Raw genomic sequence first — 25,445 nt, 5'->3', positions numbered from 1 at the left:
ACGGGTGGGGCTTGCTGCGTCACTACAAACACTGACAATATACCAAAGTGCTTTTACACAGACTACAAAACAACATTATTAATTATGGCTGACTTCTACTCACCTCTATCAGTTTTAGAGTCTGTTATTGTGACTAATGGCTCACTTTCATAGCTTATTGAGAAATATAAAATAGTAATCATTAATGTTATTTATTCACCTGTAATGTTATTAATGACGCCTGTGCTTTTCCTAAAATAGCACGTTAAAAAAATCCACTGCAAAACTAGGGTTACATTAGTATGTTGCACTGTTACATGTTGAATACAGTTTGCAAAGTAGAAATACTTACAGGCCTCATTCAGTGAACTGTAGAGTTGCATGCTGAGAGAGGTCATTATTTCCCACAGGAGAGTTTATTCAGATTTATTTTTAGAGGAAAGAGACGAGTAAACAATCTCCAACCACCTAAAAATATAAGCTGTAAACTGATTTTAAAAGAAGGGATGTTGTGGATTAATATTTGACAGCCTGATTAGATACTGTGTACTCCTTAAGTTAAATGCTATGATGCACAAAATCCACTATCACTTAAAATGTAATTCCTCTGACAGAATAATTTCAGGTCTTTCGGCCCAAACAGATCAGTAAAGAGATACCGTGATGTAAAACCTCTGTTTAAATGTGTTGAGGTGTGTTACGGTACAACCTGAGGGGAATAAAAAGTTGGATGTTTTGTTATTTTGGTGCCTCAGCCTGTCCTCAGTGACGTTGTCGGTAGCGCAACCATTTTGGTATTTATTCCAATGAGCCCGCCTCATCGACCAATGACAGCGCTGCTCAGATAATCCTCGGCCAATCAATAGGCGACGCTGTGACTCACCAAATAAGGAGAGACAGCACCAAATAAGGAAACATTGTATCTCTTTATAAGGAGGAAAGTAGTTCCTGTGTTGTAATATCACTCCGCGGCCGTGAACGCTGTTTTTAAAAAAGACATTTGAACGCGTCCATGAACCACGAAGAGAGACCTTTTGCGTTAATGTTGCAGTAATTATGCGCACACGGATGTCAACAGAACGGAAACAGCTGCGTTTTCGGGTCATACCGCGGACTATTTGACGCGGCGGAGCAACATGGAGGGCGCTCTCCGCGTTTTCCTTTTTGAGAAAGTGCTCGGAGTTTTGGAAATAGAGGAGGAGGGTGAACACGCTGAGCGGGGTTGAAGGGTCTCGGGGGCAGCATCACTTTCCAAAGTTTGTCTCGGTTATTTCCTGGAGTCTCCGAACCATCGACCTGCCCGGTTTGTTTACATTTTGTGTCACAGGCGCATGCGTTTTAACGGCGTTTCATTTGGCAGCGCGCTCCGGCTGGTTCAGCTGGTGTTCACAGACTCGGTCCAGTAAATAGAATGTTACCGAGCCGGGTCGGATCGGCACCACCAGGAAACGGGTCCGCTTCAGGCAGAGGAACCACAGGACACGGGGCGGGGGTTGTCGGCAGCGGGATCCGTCCCGTGCTGGTGCGAGCAGGGCAGGTTTTACCGGGGGGCAGCGACAGCGCCGGGGCTGCGGGGCGACAGGGGGACAGGGACGCGGTCGGGATGCTGGGAGCGAACGGTCCAGGTGGTCCCAGAGGTGTGAGACCGGGGAACGGCACCGGGGTGACGGCTCTGCAGACCGCGGTCCAGGGCGGCATGGTGGCGTTAAACGCGGGAGTTGTGCTGCCTCACGGAGCCCGGTTCGACCCGGACAGAGAGAGCGCTCCGCTGTGCAGCGGCTCAGAGAATGACTCGGACTCGGGGGATGATGACGACCCGGTGGGTTCACTCGGGGACAGCAGGAGAGGGGTAAAGCGGGAGAGAGGGGAGATGGAGGCGGCAGTGACCGGGCAGGAGGTGGGGGTCCCTCCCGGAGGTTACGGCATGGTGCCCGGAGGGGTCGCCGGGGCAAAGCCGGGGAAGAAGACACGTGGGCGCGTGAAGATTAAGATGGAATTTATTGACAACAAGTTGAGACGTTACACCACCTTCAGCAAGAGGAAGACGGGGATCATGAAAAAGGTGAGTCAGGTGATCGTGTTTGGAGCTCATCCAGCGACAGGAACATTTGATCAGAGTCACACATGTTGTTAGCCTGAATGTGCTGCAGGTAACTGTGCTGTCAATCATCGAAATTATTAGGTAACACCTTGATAGGGGAAAGTGCTGCAGCGAATACCTACAACAGTGACATGTTACAGTTACATGTTTGCCTAAGTTACAGTTACATGTTTTCAATACTGGGCCTAAGTTACAGTTTACTACTGACTGTTGAGTTTTAAAGACATGACACAATTGTGACACAAACTGACTCAGTGGATGAGAGGAAGTCAGAACGTTCATGATGGCAAAGAGCTTTAAATAGACCTGAGCAAATGACTATTCTATTTATGACCATGCCCCCCCCCCAACTATCACACACACATGGCCTGACACACAAACACACACAGATATCCAGATAAACTGACACACACACACACACACACACACACACACTAGCAGGCCTAGAACTGTTGGACATGGCTCCCAGCAGCCCTCGGTGCTCAGGCTGTTTCTCTGTCAGTGTGAAGCAGGACTCTGCTTGCAGGCTGCAGCCATGTGTTGGTGAGCGGCAGCCGGCCTGGAGGTGCCAACAGCTGACTAAACCTCAGGGAGACGCATCAGAGGACAGTCAGAGAGCAGTCACACAGAAGAGAGGAGCAGGGGGGTGTCTGTGCACACAATATGGCACCAATGCTGCAACCAACCATTATTTTCATCATCGATTTATCTGCTGAATGTTTTAATGATTAATCGATTTATCTTCTATAACGTAGTAAACATTTTGTATAAGATTCTCCTCACAGTTTCCCAGAGACGACGCGATGTCTCTGACGCCCTTCTTTTGTCCAACCAGCAGTCAGAATCCAAAAAAGCTCTTCTTCTTTTATAATCTCACATTTATGCAGCTGGAATTAGAGCTGCACCATAAATCACATTTTTACCTTCTCCTGATGCAAACATGCACAATGACCACATCACAAAAGCCTGCCTGAAACAACATGACAAGGAAAACTCTTGATGTTCACCTGCCATGCATTCACCCTCAGCATGCAAACATTTGACCTTTGAACTGTCAGATGGAGGCTTGGATACATGGACCATGCATTCACCAGTCAGATGGAGCCCCTGCTAGCTGTCAGCTACGAATACTTCTACGGTTATTTGGTGTGGCGACTGCTAGGTTAGCTAGCATGATATCTGAGGAAGGAGAGAAGTTGTATTTTTATTTTTATTTATTTTGTTTTTTTATACTGTATTTATGTGCTTGCTATTCGGTCTTTGTTCTGCTGCAACACCTAGATGTTCCCCTGGGATCAATAAAGAGTTCTCTTATCTTAAGAGCCAGAGAAACGTGGACGATACAGATGTTGTTGTGCAAAGAACAGAACTTGTGAAATTTTGACTTATTTTGAAATAAATGGAAGAGATGTTGCAAACAAAACAGTGAAAACATGCCGAGCTGCAGAAAGACGGAGGAACTTTATATTTCAGCTCATCTGCATGCTTCAGTTGTTTGTTTCATGTCGTCATCACAGTGTTGAGAAATGCTTCCACTCTGCAGATTGTTCTCTCATCGTGCAGGCTGAGCTGTAACCTGCAGTTGTTCTGCTTAAAAAACAACTTAAAAGATTCGTCAGTTATCAAAATACTTAGCGATAAAGTTCATGCAGCTCTGTATCACACTATTTTTTGATAGGAGCAGCCAGCGTCTTTGGACAAAAGCAACTGACATCAAAGATGAGCAGTCTTTCTCCATGGACGTCCTGATTGCCTCCATTACTCTTTAATAAGTTTGCTCAACAACCTAAGCTCAGTATTGCTTCCATATTAAAGTAGTGCTGTGTAACGTTTGGTATTAAGACGTTTAAAGTCGTTGATTTGCGGACGAGGTCGGCTGATGAGCAGAAACGCTGCAGGTGTTTTCATTCTGACTCTATCAACAGTTATTAGCGGCTCTTTATTGCAGTGCAGGAGTTTGGATCTGTCCTTGTGTTACTTCATTTTGCCTGTTATGTGTACTCTGCAGTATTTATCTTATTTGAGTGTGTGTGTGTCCCAGACTGTTGTCGTGGAAACTGAGGTGTCTTTATGTAGGTTCTTGGCAACACGAGCACTATTTGACAAAGTGTGCGGATGGAGATTTTCAGAAACTGTTGCCCACACTGTGTCAGCCATCACAAACTGACAGGTGGGTGGAGTGGGAGGACTCATAGTAGACTGGTCTCAAACTGGTTTCAGATTGAAGCATGTGGTGAGTGAAGAAAAGGCCTGTTTGTTCTCTCTTAGAAGTGATTTGATTACGTGCAGAAACTTACACAACTCAAACTGTTACCTCCGTTTGTTGCAGCACAGTTTCTGCTCTGGGTTCCTTTTTGTCCATGTTTCACTACTTGTCCATGTTTCACTACTTGTCCGTGGTTCGCCACACGTCCGTGGTTCACTACTTGTCCGTGGTTCGCCACACGTCCGTGGTTCACTACTTGTCCGTGTTTCGCTACACGTCCGTGGTTCACTACTTGTCCGTGTTTCGCTACACGTCCGTGGTTCACTACTTGTCCGTGGTTCGCTACACGTCCGTGGTTCACTACTTGTCCGTGGTTCACTACTTGTCCGTGTTTCACTACTTGTCCGTGGTTCACTACTTGTCCGTGTTTCGCTACACGTCCGTGGTTCACTACTTGTCCATGTTTCACTACTTGTCAGTGTTTCGCTACACGTCCGTGGTTCACTACTTGTCCGTGGTTCACTACTTGTCCGTGGTTCACTACACGTCCGTGGTTCACTACTTGTCCATGTTTCACTACTTGTCAGTGTTTCGCTACACGTCCGTGGTTCACTACTTGTCCGTGTTTCGCTACACGTCCGTGGTTCACTACACGTCCGTGGTTCACTACTTGTCCGTGTTTCACTACTTGTCCGTGTTTCACTACACGTCCGTGGTTCACTACTTGTCCGTGTTTCACTACTTGTCCGTGTTTCACTACACGTCCGTGGTTCACTACTTGTCCGTGGTTCACTACACGTCCGTGGTTCACTACTTGTCCATGTTTCACTACTTGTCAGTGTTTCGCTACACGTCCGTGGTTCACTACTTGTCCGTGGTTCACTACTTGTCCGTGTTTCACTACTTGTCCGTGTTTCACTACACGTCCGTGGTTCACTACTTGTCCGTGGTTCACTACTTGTCCGTGGTTCACTACTTGTCCGTGTTTCACTACACGTCCGTGGTTCACTACTTGTCCGTGTTTCACTACTTGTCCGTGTTTCACTACACGTCCGTGGTTCACTACTTGTCCGTGGTTCGCTACACGTCCGTGGTTCACTACTTGTCCGTGGTTCACTACACGTCCGTGGTTCACTACTTGTCCGTGGTTCACTACTTGTCCGTGGTTCGCCACACGTCCGTGTTTCACTACTTGTCCGTGTTTCGCTACACGTCCGTGGTTCACTACTTGTCCGTGTTTCACTACACGTCCGTGGTTCACTACTTGTCCGTGGTTCACTACACGTCCGTGGTTCACTACTTGTCCGTGGTTCACTACTTGTCCGTGTTTCACTACTTGTCCGTGTTTCACTACACGTCCGAGGTTCACTACTTGTCCGAGGTTCACTACTTGTCCGTGTTTCACTACTTGTCCGTGGTTCGCTACACGTCCGTGGTTCGCTACTTGTCCGTGGTTCGCTACTTGTCCGTGTTTCACTACACGTCCGTGGTTCACTACTTGTCCGTGGTTCGCCACACGTCCGTGGTTCACTACTTGTCCGTGGTTCACTACACGTCCGTGGTTCACTACTTGTCCGTGGTTCACTACACGTCCGTGGTTCACTACTTGTCCGTGGTTCACTACTTGTCCGTGGTTCACTACACGTCCGTGGTTCACTACTTGTCCGTGGTTCACTACTTGTCCGTGGTTCGCCACACGTCCGTGGTTCGCCACACGTCCGTGGTTCGCCACACGTCCGTGGTTCGCTACACGTCCGTGGTTCCCTACTTGTCCGTGGTTCACTACTTGTCCGTGGTTCGCCACACGTCCGTGGTTCCCTACTTGTCCGTGGTTCACTACTTGTCCGTGGTTCACTACACGTCCGTGGTTCACTACTTGTCCGTGGTTCACTACTTGTCCGTGGTTCACTACACGTCCGTGGTTCACTACTTGTCCGTGGTTCACTACACGTCCGTGGTTCACTACTTGTCCGTGGTTCGCTACACGTCCGTGGTTCCCTACTTGTCCGTGGTTCACTACTTGTCCGTGGTTCGCCACACGTCCGTGGTTCGCTACTTGTCCGTGGTTCGCTACACGTCCGTGGTTCGCTACACGTCCGTGTCATCGTGGACTTCTGTGTTTGTTAAAGATGTACGATGCAGGAAAGATGAGCAACACATAAAGAAACAGATCCTCCATGTTCAGTCTGCTGCCGCTCCTACACAATAGAATACATCAACATGACTCCAGTTAGCTTAGTTTGCCATAACTTTAAGCTAGCAGCAATCACTCCTAAAACGACTAGTTTAACGTGCAAATGAAATGATATTAATATAATAACAGGTTGGGACAGACATTATAACATTGTGGAAAGTGAAGATATACATAAAACAACATGATAAATAGGGGAGGGAGTAGGAGTCTACCAGAGGAATGGTACTAAAGTGGGGGGAGTGGGCGAAATGAATTTATAAAAAGTTCCACAGAAGAAGAAATAAATGCATTAGTTTGATTACTACCAGGATGAGTTCGTGTCATTAACGAGACTGAGAGATGAAGTTACAAACGTGACCCTGTTACATCCAGTTTCATTTTTCGCTCTTTATTTAAAACAAAAACGATTTTTATTCATGTTTTTAAACCGTAACAAACATCATGTTAATAAACTGCTGGAAATACAGATTCTAGTCATGTCATGGTGCAGAAATCACATGAATGCTACACTTCATTATCTTTATCCCAGTGTCCCTCCCCCGAGCCTTTAACAAAAACTCCCAGCTTCAACATGTCGATGGATCCTTAAAGGTTTAACAAGGAGGACTTTTCTTGCATTTTGTCAACACACAGAGGGAAGGGTCTCACAGGGGTCTGCACACACACACACACACACACACACACACACACACACACACACACACACACACACACACACACACACACACACACACACACACGTATAGAGGCCCAGACGTGATGATTTATATTGTTTGTAAAAGCCTGTTTTATTTTTCTGTACCTGTTAAACCTTTAATATATTGAGTCGCACTTAGTTTGTTCACACTTTTCCGTCGTATAGTTATTGATATAGTTATTGTTTGTCATAGCTGATCTCGTTTATCAGTGTGTGTATTTCACTTTTCTTAGTGATAAAATTGCTTGGAAAATACCCAGAATGCATTACTTTGGCAAACGAGGGGATGCTCAGATTTGGCAAATCTTTTATTTGTTTCCTTTTCTACTCTAATCTTGTTTTTTCACGGCGGACATTTTGACTTGTCTTTGCAGGTAAACTCAGGTGTGCTGATAACATCCCGTATGTCGTAGCTCCATTCCATTTAGATGCTCAATAAGCCTGTAAGTGAGCTAACATGCACAGTAGGAGGGCTCTAAAACTGGCAGCCATTATTCATCTCATTGTCTAGGCCTACACCTCAGCTTTTCCTGATATGATGCATCAATTAATTGATTAGTTTATTGATAATAAATTAGGTCTATATGTCTGAGTGATTGTCAAACAGTCACTGGATCTTTACGTGCTGATTTTTGTTTTATATCATTTTGAATTTAGTATTTTAGGGCAAAATGAGCCATTTGAAGAAGCTCGATTGGACTGCAAGCACTGATCACAAGGCCACAGAAGCCTCTGTTTGTAGTTTTCATTGGCACAAATACACATGTAAATGTTTGCATGCAGCAGGATATCTTGTTCCCCCTCTGTATGTGATGTATGGGCTCTGTAAGGATGTTTTGTGCAGCACAGGAGCCAATTACAGCCGGAGCCGTCATGAATATTTATGAGACAATCAGCCGAGCAGAGAAACTTATTAAAGCATAGTGTAGCTCTAGTTTGTTCTGCCACCTCGCTCACTTAAGTTGACAAATTAGTTCGTTTCTACCTTTGGACGTCTGCCAAACATCAGGCGGTGCTGTGGGAGACCCTCTGCAGCTGCTGCACAGCTAATGAAGGGAGGTAGTGGTGGAAGAGCCGGAGCTGCGTTCATTACCTGCTGCTGTAATGATGCAGTAACAGTTCATGATGAGGTGAATTCATCGTCTATAAAAACTGGATGTGGGCACGGTGACGTCACCATGTGGATTGTTAACTGCCTTTCTGAAGTTCTGCATTTTGGCTGCAGCCATGTTGTTTTTTGTACCAGGCTGTAAACATGTTTATTTCTGCTGTAAAGTTTAACATGGGGCTCTATGGGGACTGACTCACTGCTGGAGACAGCCTCAAGTGGACACCAGAGGAACTGCAGCTTTTCTGTGTTGGCTTTATTTCTTACCTACAGATGTTTCCACCTGTGTGAGTCCTACAGTACGCAGTCATGAAGGTTTGATAAAGTCGTGCTGTGTAGCACTGAGCCGCTGTAGCAGCAGCTGCTCGTGGTGTCCTCTCCGTGCCCTGTCATCATGTTAATCCACACAAACGACACTTATGTGATGAGCGTGTGCAGATATGGAGCGTCGGTCTGATAGTGCACATAATGAACACGGTGTTGTAGCATGAATGTGTGGTTTAGTTGCAGCTCAATAAAACCTTTTAATTTGAATGCGATTGGTCTCGTCCCGCTCTGTGCTGCTCTCCGGCTCACAATGACACATTCATCAGCGAGCTGCGGCTGTTCTGTGTTCACCAAGGTGACGCTGATGGCACTGAGCCCGAACAGCACCTCGAGCATCCTCCACATAACTTATGAGTCATTTAGATGAAAAGGCTTTCTCAGGGGTTCACTGTGAGTGCAGCCTCGCTGTGTGTGTGTGTGTCATTGTTCTCCTTTACACTGTGTGTGTGTGTGTGTGTGTGTGTGTGTGTGTGTGTGTGTGTGTGTGTGTGTATTCTGTATAATGAATGACACGGCGGCACAGTGTGACAGTGGCCTCACGTTTCACCGCCGGCTCTCTCTGCGTGTTAAGAACGACTCCCTGTGTCTTCAGTCAGGTCTCGATCTCTGCCACTCCCCCCTCACACAGAGCCAGCCCCCCCTCTGCAATCAGTCTCTCAGCTATATCACACTCTCTATTCTGGGAACCTTATCTGAAGTTACTCTAGCTCCAGTCGTGCTATACGTCAGAGCTCACTACAGCTGTATTTTTAGATTCCAGTGTTTTCTTGGTTCACTTATGGAATCTCTTATTTTCAGTAGAGCTGATTTTTTCTGTGACATGAAGTTGATCCAAACAACGATTTGGTGAACGTTTGAATTCAAGTCTGATCCATGAAGTCAGAGCTGCCGGTCGATGGAAGGAAAACTAATTACTACATATTTTTATGATCTGTAAATCGTGTCGCTGCTGACGTTGCTGGGTGCTGCACGGTGGTGCAGTGGTTAGCACTATTGTTTGACAGCTAGAAGGTTCCTGGTTCAAATCCAGGGTTGGAAGCGGGGGGTCTCTCTGTGTGGAGTGTGGAGACATGCTCGGTTCACTGACGACTTGATGAAAAATTGTCTGTAGGTGTGAATGTGAGCGAGAATGGTTCTGTCTCTGTGCAGCCCTGAACAATTGTGAGCTGGATGGATGGATGGATGGATGATGGATGGATGGATGATGGATGGATGGATGGATGGATGATGGACGGATGGATGATGGATGATGGATGATGGATGATGGATGATGGATGATGGATGATGGATAGATGATGGATGGATGGACGATGGATGGATGATGGATGATGGATGGATGATGGATGATGGATGGATGATGGATGGATGATGGATGGATGGATGATGGATGGATGATGGATGATGGATGGATGATGGATGGATGGATGATGGATGGATGGATGATGGATGGATGATGGATGGATGGTTTGAACCTCTCCCATGTGAGTGTTTGCAGCTGTTTGTCTTCAGTAAATGTAAGTGTAGGTAACATTTTGGCACCAAAGCTGCTCTTTAGATTGTTTCCGTGAGCTCTGGGAAATTTATTTATTTATTTATTTATTTTCACAACTTTCTGACATGTCATGGACTAAATGATCCGTCAAATGAAAAAATATTGGTAAATAAATGGATGAAGAAAGTTCTGCAGCCCTACTTGATTCTTCTTCTTCTCTTCCCAGGCCTATGAACTCTCCACCCTGACGGGGACGCAGGTTCTGCTGCTTGTGGCCAGTGAAACGGGCCACGTCTACACTTTCGCCACCCGTAAACTCCAGCCCATGATCACGAGCGAAACGGGCAAAGCTCTGATCCAAACATGCCTCAACTCTCCAGACTCGCCCCCACGCACTGATCCCTCCATGGACCAGCGCATGAGTGCAACAGGCTTTGAGGAGACGGACCTCACCTACCAGGTGTCTGAGTCGGAGAGCATGGGCGACACAAAGGTGAGAATCATAAACATCCTCACGGTAGTAACGACATTAGTTTAGAATACGCTCCGTCTCTTCCGGGACGATCGTGGTGCAGCTGTGAATCCCCAACAGCCCGTCTCCCTGCTTTCAGCAACGAGGGTGCTCCAGTTAAAGTATGTGTGACTCACCGACTGTCTGCTTTCTAATGGAGACATGAAAGCAGTGGAATTTTTAAAAAAGCAGAACTGATAAAGCGCAGTGGAGTCAATAACAGAGGTAGCAACAGTACACACAGTGTGTGCTCAGGTGTACGTCCAGGTGCGTGTGTAGAGTCTCTGTCCTGCAGCATCAGTGCAGCGTCCAGGCTGTGAAACGTCCTCTCAGTATAAAGTCAGACGGGTCCCTCTGAGGGACATTTCGAGCAGCTGTTTCTGTGCTAAGCTAACTGAAGCTAACCTCATATTTGAGACGATTAAACTGAAATCATGTGACCTTCAGATCAAAGAACAACACAGTGAAAATAATGAACATGAACTTTGCTCCAGTGTGTAAATCAGTTGGATGGGGAATGTGTCGCTGCTGCTCGGCGGCCATGTTGGCTGCTTCACTGACGCCTCTTCTCCACGCTCCAGTTTCCCTCTCTGTGTGTTCGTCTTCACTCGTCTGTTACCTCCTTTCCTTCACGTTAATCTGTCCTGTGTGATGTGACCTGATGGAGACGCCGAGGAAGCAGCTCTTCTGTGTGTTACTGTTCAAACCTTCAGGCTGAAGTCAGTCTGTGTTGGGAAGGAGACGCACAATGATGCAAAATAAGTCATCACTAATTCCCCTCAGATGCATTAAAGCTAAAGTTAGGAGCCTGTTTTGAAAGTGCAGATATTTGTGTTGTGCTGTTGAACCTTCAGCCTCTGGTCACCAATAAATAAAGCTGGAAATCGCTCCAAAAAAGGCCGGACGGGCACGAAGGAGAGCAGAAGATCAGATCCTGGAGCAGTTGTGGAAAATAATCTCTCCTATTGTAAACACAGTGTTGAACTTTCGCCTGCTTTATGTGAGGCCGCGTGTTTCGAGTCTTTTTTTAATTAAACCTAAAAGACGGACTCGTCCTTCAAAGGGCTCTGGACTGAGCAGAGTATTATCGCGCTGACTGAAGGGAGCTGTCTACACTTTACCTCCCTGACCTCTCATCCAGGAAAGCCTCGTAACTGTGGTGCAGATAAATCACAGCAGGTCTGGGTTGTGTTAGGGTGAGAAACATGCAGCAGGCTATATGGAGGACTCCGGTGTTTATCTTTGATTTTGGGATGGATGAAACACTGAGATAGTTAAACAGAACATCCAGCTCTGAAAACATCAGAATATCACGCAGTTTTCAAACTGCTTTACCTTCTTCAGATATCCTTAATGTCTCTCATGTCTCACGGTGACTCCTCTTAAACTTCTGCTCTTTGAGATTCTGAAGTGAAGCGATCAGCTCGTCATCAGAAGCTTCACCGTCCTCACCTTTCGTGCGATCTGGTGCCGACAGCAGAGACGTCGTCCTCTGTTTACACGTCTTACGTCGGGACGCTTGAGGTCTGCTCGCCTGCGTGCTGTTTAATAAATCGTCCTCTCACACGCTCCGCACAGCGTCGGGATGGAGACGGTCCTCTGCTTGTTAAGCCGCTCTTCATGCCCGCTCTGCTCATTGATAAAAATTAGATTCGGCCTCTGTTGCCATATATGGTGTGGTTTCCCTGCCTGCTCTCTTGGCTGAGGCCCCTCACATTCCTTATAAGCTGCAGCTGTCTTTGGAGTCCTGTGATTCCCCCCACCCCCCCCCCCCCTACCACCCCCCCCCCCCCCCCCCCCAACACAACACACTCATGCATTGATATGGAGCGGAGGTATGGATGTAGATACGGGCAGGTGGAATGGAAACACATGAGCGATACTTTACTCCCGTTTCATGTGATGTCTATTTAAGTGGCTGGCTTACGATGCGGTGACCTTTGACCCCGCTGCAGTTCTGAGTGTGGGAGACCAGCATGGACCCTGAGAACACAGCTCGCAGAGGGACACACTCGAACATGTCCCTGTGTGCATCATGTTGGGTTCAGTGCTGCTGGGTCGGGACAGGGCAGGTGCACACAGACGATACAGGATGTTTCTAGATTCTTGGGCTTTAACGATTCCACGAGGAGAATAATAACTTTAGAAGACCTGTTTAATCCATATGAGTGTTTCCAGAGCTCTGTCTTCTGTGCATGGAAGGTTATTACTGTCCCACAACAAGCTGAACTTTAAAAAGCAATGTGAAAGACGTGTGATCGAAAGAAGCGACAACACGACAACAACTGTGCGCAGTGTTTCTTTAGTAACACTGCGCTAACTCAGCTAGCTGACCACGAAACCAGTCTGTGCTTTTAGTTCATGCAGCGGACAAGCTAACGACTCCTTAGCATTTAATGTAAATCTGTATAAATTCTTGTTAAAATAAAAGCTGATAAATAACAAACAGGACTTCTGGCTAAATGCAACAGCCTCCGCCTCTCTCTCTCCTGCCTCGTATCTCCGCTCGTCACTAAGCTGCAGCTGGGAGAAGTTATCCTTCAGTGCTAAATCAATATAGTGGCCTTGTCCTTTTAGCATCTTTGCTTATATTTAAGTATTTTCTAATCATGTTAATCCATTAATCAACGCGAGTCTTGTTTTCTGTGTTAGTCTATGGCTGCAGCCTCGTCATGTCTGTGCAGTAGGTCTGCTCCGTAGACGCTCTGAGCACCTCTGCAGCGTCTGGACACGATTCATCAGGAGTGCAGTTTGTCAGACGTATAGTCCATGCTAGTCTAAACAGAGCGGAGAGTGCAGAGGCTGGAGGGGGAAGTGGAGGACATTTTGGAAAAGCAACAGAGAGGCTGAGGAGAAAGCAGACGTGATTTAGTGCTGAAACTTTGCTCATAAAATCACGTAACAGCAGAAAGTTCTCTTTCCATACGACTCTGCTGGTGTGAAATAAATAAACCCCATCACGAGCACAGTGGCGTCAAAATGTTCACTCATCTTCTCTCCTGATTCTGATCACGTCATCACATCAGTGCACAGTGAAGTTTCTATACCTTACTTAGTTAAAAACACAATGTTCTGGTTTGGCTCCGTTGGTAGAGCGGGCGCCCCACGTACAGAGGCTACAGTCCTCGTCACACTGATCGCAGGTTCGACTCCCGGTCTGCCGATCATTTGGTGCATGTCGTCCCCCGCTCTCCCCTCTCGGCGTTTCCTGTCTGTCTTCAGCTGTCCTGTCGATTAAAAGCAAAAAGCCAAAAACATTCTCTTTAAAAAAACCAAAACACAATGTTCTTAAACAGCATCGGCGCTGGAACAAATCCACCAGAATTAAAGCCTCTCAGCTGCTCAATGATCGACAGTTTAACACTCTTCATCAAAATCAGCTTCTGCATAGATTTACGTGATTAATGGGTCGTGAGTTTGTATCACCAACAACTTGGTGCTGATTGTTTGTTAAAGTTTCACGCTGTGAGAAAAGAGTGAGTCATGTTATTGTCATCTAATCATCTGCTGATGGGCGGATTCAATCTGCTCCTGGAACCTGAGCTCAAAGATGTAATCATGAAGTGAGAGGATCACAGTCATCAGAGTGACTCAAACACAGACTCTTCATCAGGCCCACCAGAAGAGAGGACGTTCAATTAAAGGTGTGTGGTTTTCTTTGTGTGGAGGGACTCGACCTTTTCTTTACATCGCTCTCAGACATGAAGTTAACCAGCAGCTTTTGGTCTGTAGAAAAGCATCCTGGGAAATGTGCTGCCTGACATGACGTGTGTTAAATTAAATGTCAATACTTCCCAAAGAAGACGGTACCCGTGTCATCACTGTGGCGTCCCTCAGCCAGCTTCTGTTTCTGCTTCTTAATATTAGACCCGTCCTCACCGCACATGTTTTTATGCTTTCTGGTTATTTTTGGGAGGAGATGGAGGAGAACGACTCATGTTTACTCAGAGGATCTGGCTTTAGGATGCAGTTCTCGATGTCTCCTCCTCCCCTCGCTCCCTCACTTTCTCTCCCCCTTCCTCCCTTACTCCATCCATCATCGCTCTCTTCCCTGCTGGCGTGTTGTGATCCTGCTGAAGTGTATTTGTTGCTCTGCTCATTAGCTCAGATCTAACTGTCTGTGTGGTCTTTGTAGTGACGGCACATCTGAGCAGAAAAGGTCCAGACTGAGGCCACGGCCCCGCACCAGCGGACATGTTTGTTTTCCTGCATTGTGGCTCTTTGTTTGCCTCTTCGTCCAACATAATGTGTGCATATTGTGAATTCATATTGGTCATATACAGACGGATAGTTTGGATTATTTGAAGGGGGTTGTATGAGCTATAGGGTTACGGGTTTTAGGGTGCATCACCTACAGGAGGCACAGAAGCTCAGCTATGTAGCTCTGTCGACAGTGTCTACTACATCTATTCTCTCCACCAGTCATCAAGGTGACTATAAACGTCTGTGTTCTTACACACGCACGGAGGCACGCCGTAGATCAGAGCCAGAAAGTACCGGAACAACTGCAACTGAAATCAAACTTCTAAGTATTTTAAAGTTGGTGTTTGCTTGTGTTTTTCTGGGCTGCTCAAACAAACAGAGTTCTGGTCACCATTTAGATTTCTCATTGTTCCCATGGGTGACATTAGCCTCAGACGGCTGTGGCTAGCTGCACTGTATAAAGAGGCTTTTAAAGGACCATGAACGCCTCGTGCAGCCACACCACACAGTAACATGGAACAGTGAGTGTAAAAGGTTCAGCATCGATGTCTCAGTGTGTCGTCGGGCCGAGCTGTGGCTGTTGGTAGGTGACAAGAGACGACATGAGATACTGAAAAGTGAATTTACACAGAGCTGCTCTCTTATCGCACACAGACTGTGTCAGAGCAGCATGTTGGCTGTGTCAGAGGAAAGCAACGTTATGTCAACCCCCACCCCCCCACCCCTCCTCCACCCCCTTATTTTACTGCAAGCAACTGGACAGGTCAGCCGCCATTGGCTGCACCTCCTCCACTTGGGCTGCCTTGCCTTTTTTAGCAGTCCCAAATGGAGCTGCAAATTCCATGTTGCTGGCAGGGTGACAGACTGGGAGACGGGAGCCAGCAAATGGGAGATTAGACGAGGACCAGGCTCCAGTAAACTGCACAATGGGCTCTCCAACCAACACCGCACCGGGCTGCCAGTTGTCACCTTCAATTTGGAATGATTAATCCCTCATGAATAGGGCATCATTTGTGTCCTTCTCTTTTTAATCACTCCCTCATTTCCTCTTCCTTTAAAAGAGGTCTTCTGCCCCATGTCGGTGAATGTAAGGAGGGCAAAGAGGCTTTTCTTTTTTACCATATATAGAACTATTTAGGAGCAGAACACTTTGGAAACCAGCGTATTGAAAGGAGTCTTACAGAGAAGACGTTTAGCCGCTCCTGTTGAGATCTTAACAACACTTCTGTGGTCTCGCGTGGTTCAGTTTATTAAACCTCCTGATCAGTTTCATATCAGGATTTGTCTTCTGTCCATGGTGCAGGTAGAAGAGACAGACACCTCACAGCTCGCTGTCTCTCATTCAATAGATCAGTAAGCAGGTTGTGTAGGCGTCTCTCACTGGCTGTGCAGTTCAGAGGATTCATTGCTCATTCAGACGACTCAGCCGTCCGCTCGCACGACTATAAATTGTGACTTCATTCGTAACGTTCTGGTTCCTCATCATGCGGAGTGCTGTGTTTCCCCAGGTCACACTCGGGTTACATCTCGTAACATGTGAGCGGTACGATAACAGAGAATCCTGCAAGAACATTTTAAACTAACTTTTGTCTTTAAGAAAGAACATCTCTTCTTCTTTTATCCCAGACTGATGCAAATAAGTCTCTGTGGTCGTAATGAAGATTATTAATCTGAACCCAGAGGGACGTTTTAAATATTTTCTTTATCTTTAGACAAAGAAAAGCAGCACATCCGATTCTAATGACACAACGAGACAACAAAGAAATGTAAAACTAGAAAGAGTTTTTGGCTCTTTTGCTTAAAGATACTTTAATTAACAGTTTACTCGAATGAGGCTGCGTTTACACCAGAAGTAACCACAACTCTCAGGAGCTACTCTCCATGGGACTCAAATGTTTCTCCAGCACATGAAAGCAGTGACGCTGATGCTTCTACTGTCTCAGAGCGTTTTAAATATGTAAGCACAGTATGGCAACACATCTAGACTTCTGAATGCTGCGAGGACACAACCAATCGTTCATGTTCACTGCTGAGAAGCTCACCCCAAAGTCCCTGTACTTTGAGGAAGAACTACCCCTGGAGCAGGAACCTTTATGGGATTAAAACAGGACTTTATTTGGAGCCTGCGGTGAAGTCGCTCTAAAGGTCCCTGACCCTTGTGGAAAGTTCTTGCAGCGGAAATGCAGCTTAATAGTTTCAGCTCTGATGTATCGTAGTGTCTTAACTATTCAGACCTCCTGCACATGTGAACATCACAGGAGAGGAGCTACTTTACTTTGTTCGAGATGCTTTGATGTTTCAGAGTGAGCAGGACACGGACCTGAAGCGGAGGTGACGGAGCTGAATGTGGTTACACGATCACAGAGAGGATTCTGCTCTCACTTCTTCTCTGCAGGAATGCATGACACCACTGCTGCCTATGTTTACTATGCACTGCCTTGACTGTGAACTAAAAGCCAGCGCTGTTTATAGACCGAACAGTTGAGCAGGAGACACAGAGATGGTCAAACAAAGCAGTGAGTCAGTGGAAGCTCGTATGTAGGTCACAGAGATAGTGTCGGTTTGAGTCGACACGCAGGTTAAAACTTTGATCGTCAGCTGGCTCACGCTTTCAGAAAACGGTTTGATCTGTGACGACCTCGGGAAGAGCGCTTGTTAGTGTGCTAATTACTAATGAGGATCCCAAATAAATAATGATTAATGATTTTTATATAACACGGTGAGGCGTCTCAGTCTGTTACAGTTACTCATTCTTCGCCCCTGACGGTGAGACCTGCTGAAAGTCAGATGGCGTCCGTCGTTCCACGTGCCCTCCTGCTGCCTCAGCTGGCCTGCAAAGGGTTAATTCCCCCTAAGAGGAGCTCAGGTTTCCCTCCAGCTGTCTGAGCCCTCAGCTGTTTGTCCTCTCGCCCCGTCGCCCTGTCCCCTGTCCCCCCGTCCCCCCGTCCTGAACCTCACACACTGTCCTGACTCTGGTCCCCTGCACACACACACACTCTGTGCTAGCAGCCAACACCACTGTTACCTCTCACGCTCTTCTGCAGCCGTACCAGGCTAACATCAGTTCTTCTGTCAGGTTAAAAGAAGGATTGAAGTTACGTGTTTTATTAAAACTACATCCTGCTTCCCTTCTAAGATTCAAAGTGTTTTACAGGTCGGACATAGGGATGTAAATGTCTGTCCCTCCGATAGTCCTGCTCGACACCGATGCAGAGAGAATGATTCCCATTAGTCGTGTTTATATTTAGTGAACATTGTTGCACCTTAAACCTGAATGTGAAAGCCTCCTCTGAAGCCGTGCTGACAGCTGACTGTCAGAAATCACTCTGAGATGAGCAACAGGCCTCGTCGTCGTCCTGCAGATCGCTCTTGTGTGAATTACGTCAGTTTCTCTTTGAGGTTGAAAGGGCAGAACAACTGTGTGTGTCCCTCCCCCTCTGACGCTCCAGCTGCTGTTTAACTAAAGAGCCGAAGGACCTTGGACTGTCAGAAACCCCGAGCAGGGCCGAGAACTGAGCAGCAGAGCGGCTCACTGACTGCTCAGCTCTGTGGAGGTTTGTGTGTCGTCCTCGTGGATCAGAGCAGCTTGTATAAGACGCCACCTGCTCAGCCATCTGCAGCACACGAGGCCCAGAAGAGTCTGAGTTCACTCTGACTCCTCTGAAACACTTTTTACTTCTGATTAAATCGACTTTCTCTGTAGTCCGCACACGAGAGCAGGTCTTTAACATTAAGATGCGAACACACCGTGATGAGGCTGAATCCTTCCTGTAGCTCGTTCACGTTTGTGTGGTTGGACGTCTTATCAGTGCTGCGTCGTCCACCTCTCACCCATGTAATCAGTCACATATAAAAACCAACAGTGCTCCGCTCAGAGGGGCTGGACCAGCATGCTTCTACACTACTCCTAATGAGAGTTATTTATACGGCATGTTTCATACAGGGGCAGTAATCAAAGTGTTTTACTATACAGGAGAAAAGAACAGAAGAATAGAAGCTAATAATGTGCCGTAAAAACAAGAACTCAAATTAATAATGAAGGAAACAAAATGTCAAATAAATGCATCTGCTCAGAAGAATAAAATGTGTAAAAGATTAGAATAAAAAGAAAGTTACAGTCAGAGCTGGTGAATAAATATGGTTTCTGAGTTTGAATCTGTTCTCGTGAAAAAGGCTGAGCTGCAGATTCTCTCGTGTGTGTGACGGCGTGTGTTTATCCTGCAGAGGACGTGAAACATGTTTATTTCTGCTGTAAAGTTTAACATGGGGCTCTATGGGGACTGACTCACTGCTGGAGGCAGCCTCAAGTGGACACCAGAGGAACTGCAGCTGTTGGCACTTTAATATTTCAACATGTAATATTTTCACCAGGAAGTTGCTGTCAGATGGAGTTCAGAGTTCAGGGCTCTCGTATTGATCAGGATTATTTATTAATCTGAGGAACATTTTTTATCGTACTTTCATGTTTAAACAGATCAACACTTTCAGTTCCTGTGCTGCATTCAGGCTCATTTTCTTTCATTACTTGTGTCAGTTTGTGCTAAGCTGTATTTTATGTTTTCATGCGCTCATTACTTTCAGAATGTGCTGAATCAGAGGATGTGCTTCTGGGTAGCTCCCATTCATTCTTAAAGGAACATCCTGTTACATGCTTACATGTCTCTGTTTCCCTGCGTGTGATCACACCTCTTACTCACATGGAACAATACTCCGTCTCCATGAGTGCTTCTCAAACCGTCTCTGTCTTTGTTGTAGAACATGAAACCCTGCAGGGACATGCACGCTCTTCCATGCCTCCTGAATGTGTAGGCTTATTCTGCTATTACAGATCATTAGTATCATGTGATAAGTGTGGGTATAAGTGTGTAGAAACAGGCATGGTGGGTTTGATGTGCTTTATAACGCCCACCCTGCTCTCATCCTGCAGCCCACTCAGCAACACATCCTGCTCTGTGCTCAATGGAAGCTCGTGTTAGCTTCTGTTTGATGCTACGTCTCACATCTGAGCTTAATACGAGCTTCTGATCCTGATGATTTCATGTCATGTTTAACTCAACAGAAGAGACAGCTTTTAATGAGAATACAAATCATGTAATGAGTGTTTCTCTCTAAATGCATCTGAATGTGTCAGACTGAAGAATCTTACTGGTTGTGATAGACGCTCCCTGCTCTGCTTCCTGCTGAGCATTTGGATGCAGTTGGAGGGTCTCAGCTTGTTTCTCCTCCTCGTTAATGTTGTTTTCTCTCAGCCAATTAAAACCATCTCTGGTTTCTGTCACACGTCCACTGATCCATGACGATACGACAAATATTAAAACCTCCTGATGATCCTGCGTTCAGCTGCTTCAGGAGGAAGAGACCCGTTCGTAGTGTTGTTCAGGTGTCCGTGTAGAAAGCTGTTTCTGAACGTGTTGCAGCAGAGTAGAGCAGTGATGACATCATCAGGGTAAAGATGACCCCGATGATGTCATCACTTTCTTTGGAGTGAGCATGAGACTTTTTTATTAGAAAGCCTCCGTTACAAAACGTATCTGTGGGATCCAAAGGTGTCGTTATTAATCTAGTCAAGGTAAGCCAAAGGAAACACACTTCAGGTGCATCGTGGGAATTGTAGGAGCCAGTGTTTCTGGAGCTTGACTCATGCCAGAGACATAAATTCTGGATGTTTCAGCTTCTGCTGCTTCAGTTTCCACCATCCTGTTTAAAATCTGTGTGTCTGATCTGAGGTCTGTTAGCGGCCATCTTAGCTGAAATGGAACATTAGAATAAGATCTTCATATCTACAGAGGGATGAGGTCAGCCATGTTGCACCGCCATGTTTCTACAGGAGCCCAGAGCAGACAAACCAAACCCTGCCTTTGGACTGTGCCTTTTGTGTTTTTTGTGAGTGTTGCGTCCGTCGTAGTTTCTCCTGCACGTTTGGAAGGGGAGAGCGAGGGGAGCAGCTGAAAGAATCAGTAGACATAGACAGGATCCATTAGTATCTGTGTCTTCATCAACATGAGCAGTTTAGCTCCTGTTTGACAGAATCCAACACTCCCTGACTCTCCTTGTTCTCCCTCAGGACACTCTGAAGCCGACGTTCACGGTAGCCAGCCTCCCCGGCACCGCCAGCGCCGCCCAGTCCACCGTGCCCACCACCTCCACCACCATGCAGGTGAGCAGCGGATCCTCATTTCCCATCACCAACTACCTGGCGCCCGCCTCGGGCAGCAACATCAGCGCCAACGGCACCGTCCTGAAGACCGCCGGAGGCTCCACGGGGGTCATGCAGCTGCCCGGCGGCTTCACCTTCATGCCCGGTACGTAGGAGAGACAGACTTCCTGTGTTACTTTCTTCTTCTTTTGTTTTCTTTCTGGTTTGTTGTCGTCAGAATCGAGGTGACGCTCCTCCTGCAGGCCTTCATGTTTCATTAATATCGCTGTTGTCTGTCTTATTAGCTGATTAGAATTTGAATGGCCCCGCGGCGTGACCTCACCGTCCTCTCGGGGGGGTCGAGCCTCTTTTCGTCGAACTGTTTACATCACATAACAGCTCTTCATAGAGAAGTCCCCAACACTTAGCACCCTCGGGTTTTACAAAGCCCCCCGTATCCAGGGAGTCACGTCTGTTGGCGCCCGGCCCGTCCTTTGATTGTCACTCGGGGACACGAATAATTAGGTGAGACGGACACAATGGAGCTGGCGATGAGGGCTGACGAACACGGCCTGTAATTAGTCATGAATATTCAATGAGGGATCGGTGGCTTGTGCTGAAATTATAATTGAGGCGTCAGAGCTTTGGTCCTGAACTAGACATGACCCTTCATTAAAGGGGACTCGCTCTGAACACAGGGGATCTCTACCACACAGACTGTGTGAGGACTGAGGGGAAGCAGGTTCGGGTCTCTAAAGTGTCTCTAAATCACCTTCATCACTCGTCCTCCTCCTGGTAGATTTTGCTGGGGACACATCTGAGGTCTCAGAGGGATGTGGGGAAGTTCAGAGGTCACGATTCCCCTACAGACGGGAAGAATATTTGAATTTCACCGTCATTAACGTCATATGATATAATGTAAGAAGCTCAGTGCTTTGGGACGTCTGTGACGCTAAACACTCGAACTACTGGAGCTTGAAGCTGCGTAAAAGGCCATAGCAGTTATTCTGAACACTCGCAGTGTTTGGAAATAATTTCAATAATCAATACAAACTTTAGGAGTGAATGGATCTGTAATGTGAGGATGGGAGATGCTAATCAATTATACGTATCAGTAAACCTGCAGATACAAGATCCAGTTTCATCACATCTGTCACTTCCTTTGTGAAATTAAAACTAATTCATTCTTTCTTTGACCTTATGACACAAACCTTCATAAAACACACTAATGTGTTTAAGTTAATGATAAAACCTTTATGCACACGTGTGAAAAACATCCCAAAACAACATGACGTCACAGGGAAACATGATCCCTCCGAAAATGTCCGATTTCACAGCAGGTGTTTTTTTAAAGTTACAGTGCAAGGTGTGAACACATGACGCACCCTCTGTGATCGACCGGGACAATCACTCCAATAATATTATCTATTATCTATTGGCCGAGCGAGCTGTTTGTCTTCTGTTGCGGCTGATTTCTGTGTCAAGATGCCAAAACAGCTGAGAACAAACTGCATGACAAAAAGTACATGGCCACAAAATGCTCATTTCTCACTGCACATGAGCAGCCAGTGCTGTTGGTGGAGGGACGGATGTGTTTATAAAGAAACATCCTGAAATATCAAAGTTAGATGTAAAATCACAATGAAAGCTTTCGCTCAGGTTCTCCGTCTCGGTGTTAGCTCAGAGCTAAAGTTGTTTTTTTATTAAAAAAACGTGACGGACAGAAAACATTCAGTTAAATTCTGCTCATAAAGAATGTGGTTAAATGAAACCTTTAATGGAAATATTAAAGTTATTAAATTGCTAAATGAAAATGGCTTCCTCTGTAGTTGTAAATGCTCTCTGTGCCCCAGCGTCTTCTGCACATGCCCAGTGAAGGTCTTTGTTTCAGACAGCTGAAAGGACACACACGATGCCCACTGAAGGGTCGTCTCTGTTATTCTGACTGACAGCTGAAGGACACACGTCTCTCTGTCCACGCCTCCTTTTTCTCTCTCTGTCTCTCTCTTCCTTCGACTCGCTTCTCTCGCCCTCCCTCTCTTTCCTCCCTCTCTTCTGCTCACCCGCTCCCTCCCTCCTCTTCACCACCTGTCTGGCACATAGCAGCAGTGCCAGGTGGAACAACACACCCTCCCACTGTAAGAGCTCCTCAGCTGACAGCTTGACGGGGCCGGCCCACCCCGCTGCAGCAACTGTCTGTGGAGCATATGACCGAAAGTGAGCGAGGAGCTCCACAGTCACGTTGTGAAGTCTGAAGAGATGCCTCGTTTTAAAGACGCATGATGAGGGAACTATCATGCAGCATTTAATAAGGAAATGATACAGGAAGTATTTAAATTAAACATGTCAACATGCTCGCCGACCTGTAAATCATCCAAATAATAACCTGCTGACAGAACATCAGCTCTTTGTCAGACTGCTCTATCCTTATGCGTTTAGTCTTACCCCCCCTCCCTGTATGTGTGCCCCTCCAGCAGGCACTCCTCTCCCCCCCGGCACCCCCACCATTCCTCTGAGCCAGCTGCAGCAGCACTCCCTGGCCCTTCAGGGGCAGCATGGTCCGGCCCTGGCCGCCGCCCCGCAGCCTCAGCAGGGACAGCAGGCTGTGTTCCGCTTCCCTGCTGCTGTCTCTCTCACAGGTGACCCGCGCTGCACGCTGCACCACTCTGCCTGCTTATACTGAATATGATGTTATAGAGCTGCTGCTGCTTGTACTGCTAATGCTACTTCTTCTGCTGTGACTAATAACATGCATATAATACTGTGAGTACTACTGCTGCACTCCATCACTCCTACTGCTGCTGCTCTTCCCTGTGTGGAGGTTTCACGACTCACTGTAGTGGCTTCATTGTGTGTGTGTGTGTGTGTGTGCGCGCGTGTGTGTGTACAGGTCCGGGGGTTCCCCAGCAGCTTCAGGCTATCCAGGTCCACCCAAACACCCAGTCCACCTCCAGCGACAGCAGCCCTGAGATCTCCCACACCTCCACAAACTCCACCGGTAGGTCAAATCCCATCTGTCGTCTCCGTCAGCTCAACTTTGTTTCCTTAACACCCCTCTGGATGATGAGGTGTTTTTAGAGGGCAATTAACTGAGTTACTGAGGGGACACCTATCAGACAGCTAGCAGCTCCCAGCTGTCACTCAAAGAGGCCACGCCCCTAATGCTGCATCACTTTAAGCCTTAATATAATGTAAACAGGTGAGCTGTATAAAGATTCTCCCCGTACAGTTGTCATGAAGAGAGAAATGAGCTATAGAGACCCAAACTGTTTTTTGTACCAGGCTGTAAACATGTTTATTTCTGCTGTAAAGTTTAACATGGGGCTCTATGGGGACTGACTCACTGCTGGAGGCAGCCTCAAGTGGACACCAGAGGAACTGCAGTTTCTTGGATGTATCGCTCAGCCTCGGAGGTTTCTGCTCGATCTCAATGAGTGGAAACGCTCCTGTCGTGTGTCCCACTTTGTGCCTGACAACATTTGTAGATTTTTACCGACATTCCTGTAAAAATGATGTCGTTTTCTTTCTGTTCTAAACGAGTCCTGAAGGACGGAGTTATTGTTCCACTACACACTGGAGTAGTCACTTACCAGTTGAAAATAGATGGATGTTGAGCGCCATCTGCTGGCCAACATGTGTACATACCTCTGTCCTCAGTGTGACATGTGCTTTCTCTCCCTCCCTCCTCCTCCTGCTCCTCCTCCTCCTCCTCCCTCCAGCAACAGTGAGTCTCCCAGCAACCATCGTCACCTCGTCAGTGCCCACGTCTGTGGCGGGTCACATGATGTACCCGAGCCCCCACACGGTGATGTACGCCTCCACGCCGACGCTGGCTGACGGGGGGCTAGCCGTGCTTAACGCCTTCTCACAGGGCACCTCGGCCATGCAGGTGTCCCACGCACAGGCCCAGGACACAGGTGAGACACTGTGTGGTCAATGTATTTGTAATTACTTATTTTAAATTAACATTATACTTAAGAACTAAAAACCTTTTCTCCCCAGGTGGTGTCCCTCAGGTGTTCCTCACAGCACCCCCCGGCACGGTGCAGATCCCCGTCTCAGCGGTGCAGCTTCACCCAGTACGGCAAGATCTGCATTTTACAAGTGAAACTCTCATATTCCCTCTGCAACCAGCATGCCACCTGACTGCACTAATGCATCCTAACAGAGCACCAGCACAGCCAGGCTGCAGGGCTTCACCTGCCGCCTCTTTGAATGAATGTGAACGAGGAGCTGGCAGTTTTTTAAATTTGATTTGCAGAAAAAAAACATGTGCAAAAGATTTAACAAAACACACTGTAGCCGTGCATGAAGATCCGCACCTGAATGATGTTTATTACTTTATTATCAAGTACAGAAATGTGTCTCTGCCACAGCAGTCAGAGAAAACTAACCTACAGAAGTGAACTGAAGAAACGTTTCAAAGTTATTACACCAGACAAACTTATAAAGTTTTAACTCTTTTATTAGCGTATTGTGTTCTAATATAAA

The 25,445-nt window shown here is 46.8% G+C and overlaps 2 protein-coding genes across 5 annotated transcripts in view; one reads left to right on the top strand and one right to left on the bottom strand.

Moving 5' to 3' along the window:
- The first annotated feature begins 1,176 nt into the window (after positions 1–1,176).
- Positions 1,177–25,445, top strand: part of srfb (serum response factor b) — a 27,675-nt gene continuing 3,406 nt past the window's right edge. Inside the window, exons 1-7 of one of the 4 annotated variants that reach the window (XM_069658172.1) lie at positions 1,177–2,041; positions 10,331–10,597; positions 20,883–21,120; positions 23,432–23,593; positions 23,845–23,952; positions 24,674–24,871; positions 24,957–25,033. In XM_069658172.1, coding sequence (XP_069514273.1) covers positions 1,391–2,041; positions 10,331–10,597; positions 20,883–21,120; positions 23,432–23,593; positions 23,845–23,952; positions 24,674–24,871; positions 24,957–25,033 — 1,701 coding nt within the window. In that variant the 5' untranslated portion in view covers positions 1,177–1,390. Of the gene's footprint in view, positions 2,042–10,330; positions 10,598–20,882; positions 21,121–23,428; positions 23,594–23,844; positions 23,953–24,673; positions 24,872–24,956; positions 25,059–25,445 lie in introns of all 4 variants that reach the window. The other 3 variants (XM_069658171.1, XM_069658173.1, XM_069658175.1) reach the window with 3 other exon arrangements.
- Positions 4,391–5,108, bottom strand: LOC138588287 (300 kDa antigen AG231-like). Its single transcript, XM_069658309.1, has 2 exons — positions 5,101–5,108; positions 4,391–5,060 (listed from the first exon to the last, which is right to left on the bottom strand). The coding sequence occupies exons 1-2, from the start codon at positions 5,106–5,108 to the stop codon at positions 4,391–4,393; spliced, it is 678 nt and encodes a 225-aa protein (XP_069514410.1).

Source organism: Semicossyphus pulcher, unplaced genomic scaffold, assembly GCF_022749685.1.
Source record: "Semicossyphus pulcher isolate SPU_LCO1_2020_fin unplaced genomic scaffold, fSemPul1.0.p SCAF_12, whole genome shotgun sequence".
NCBI classification, from domain to species: domain Eukaryota; kingdom Metazoa; phylum Chordata; class Actinopteri; order Labriformes; family Labridae; genus Semicossyphus; species Semicossyphus pulcher.
This window is presented reverse-complemented; position numbering and strand designations above follow the sequence as displayed.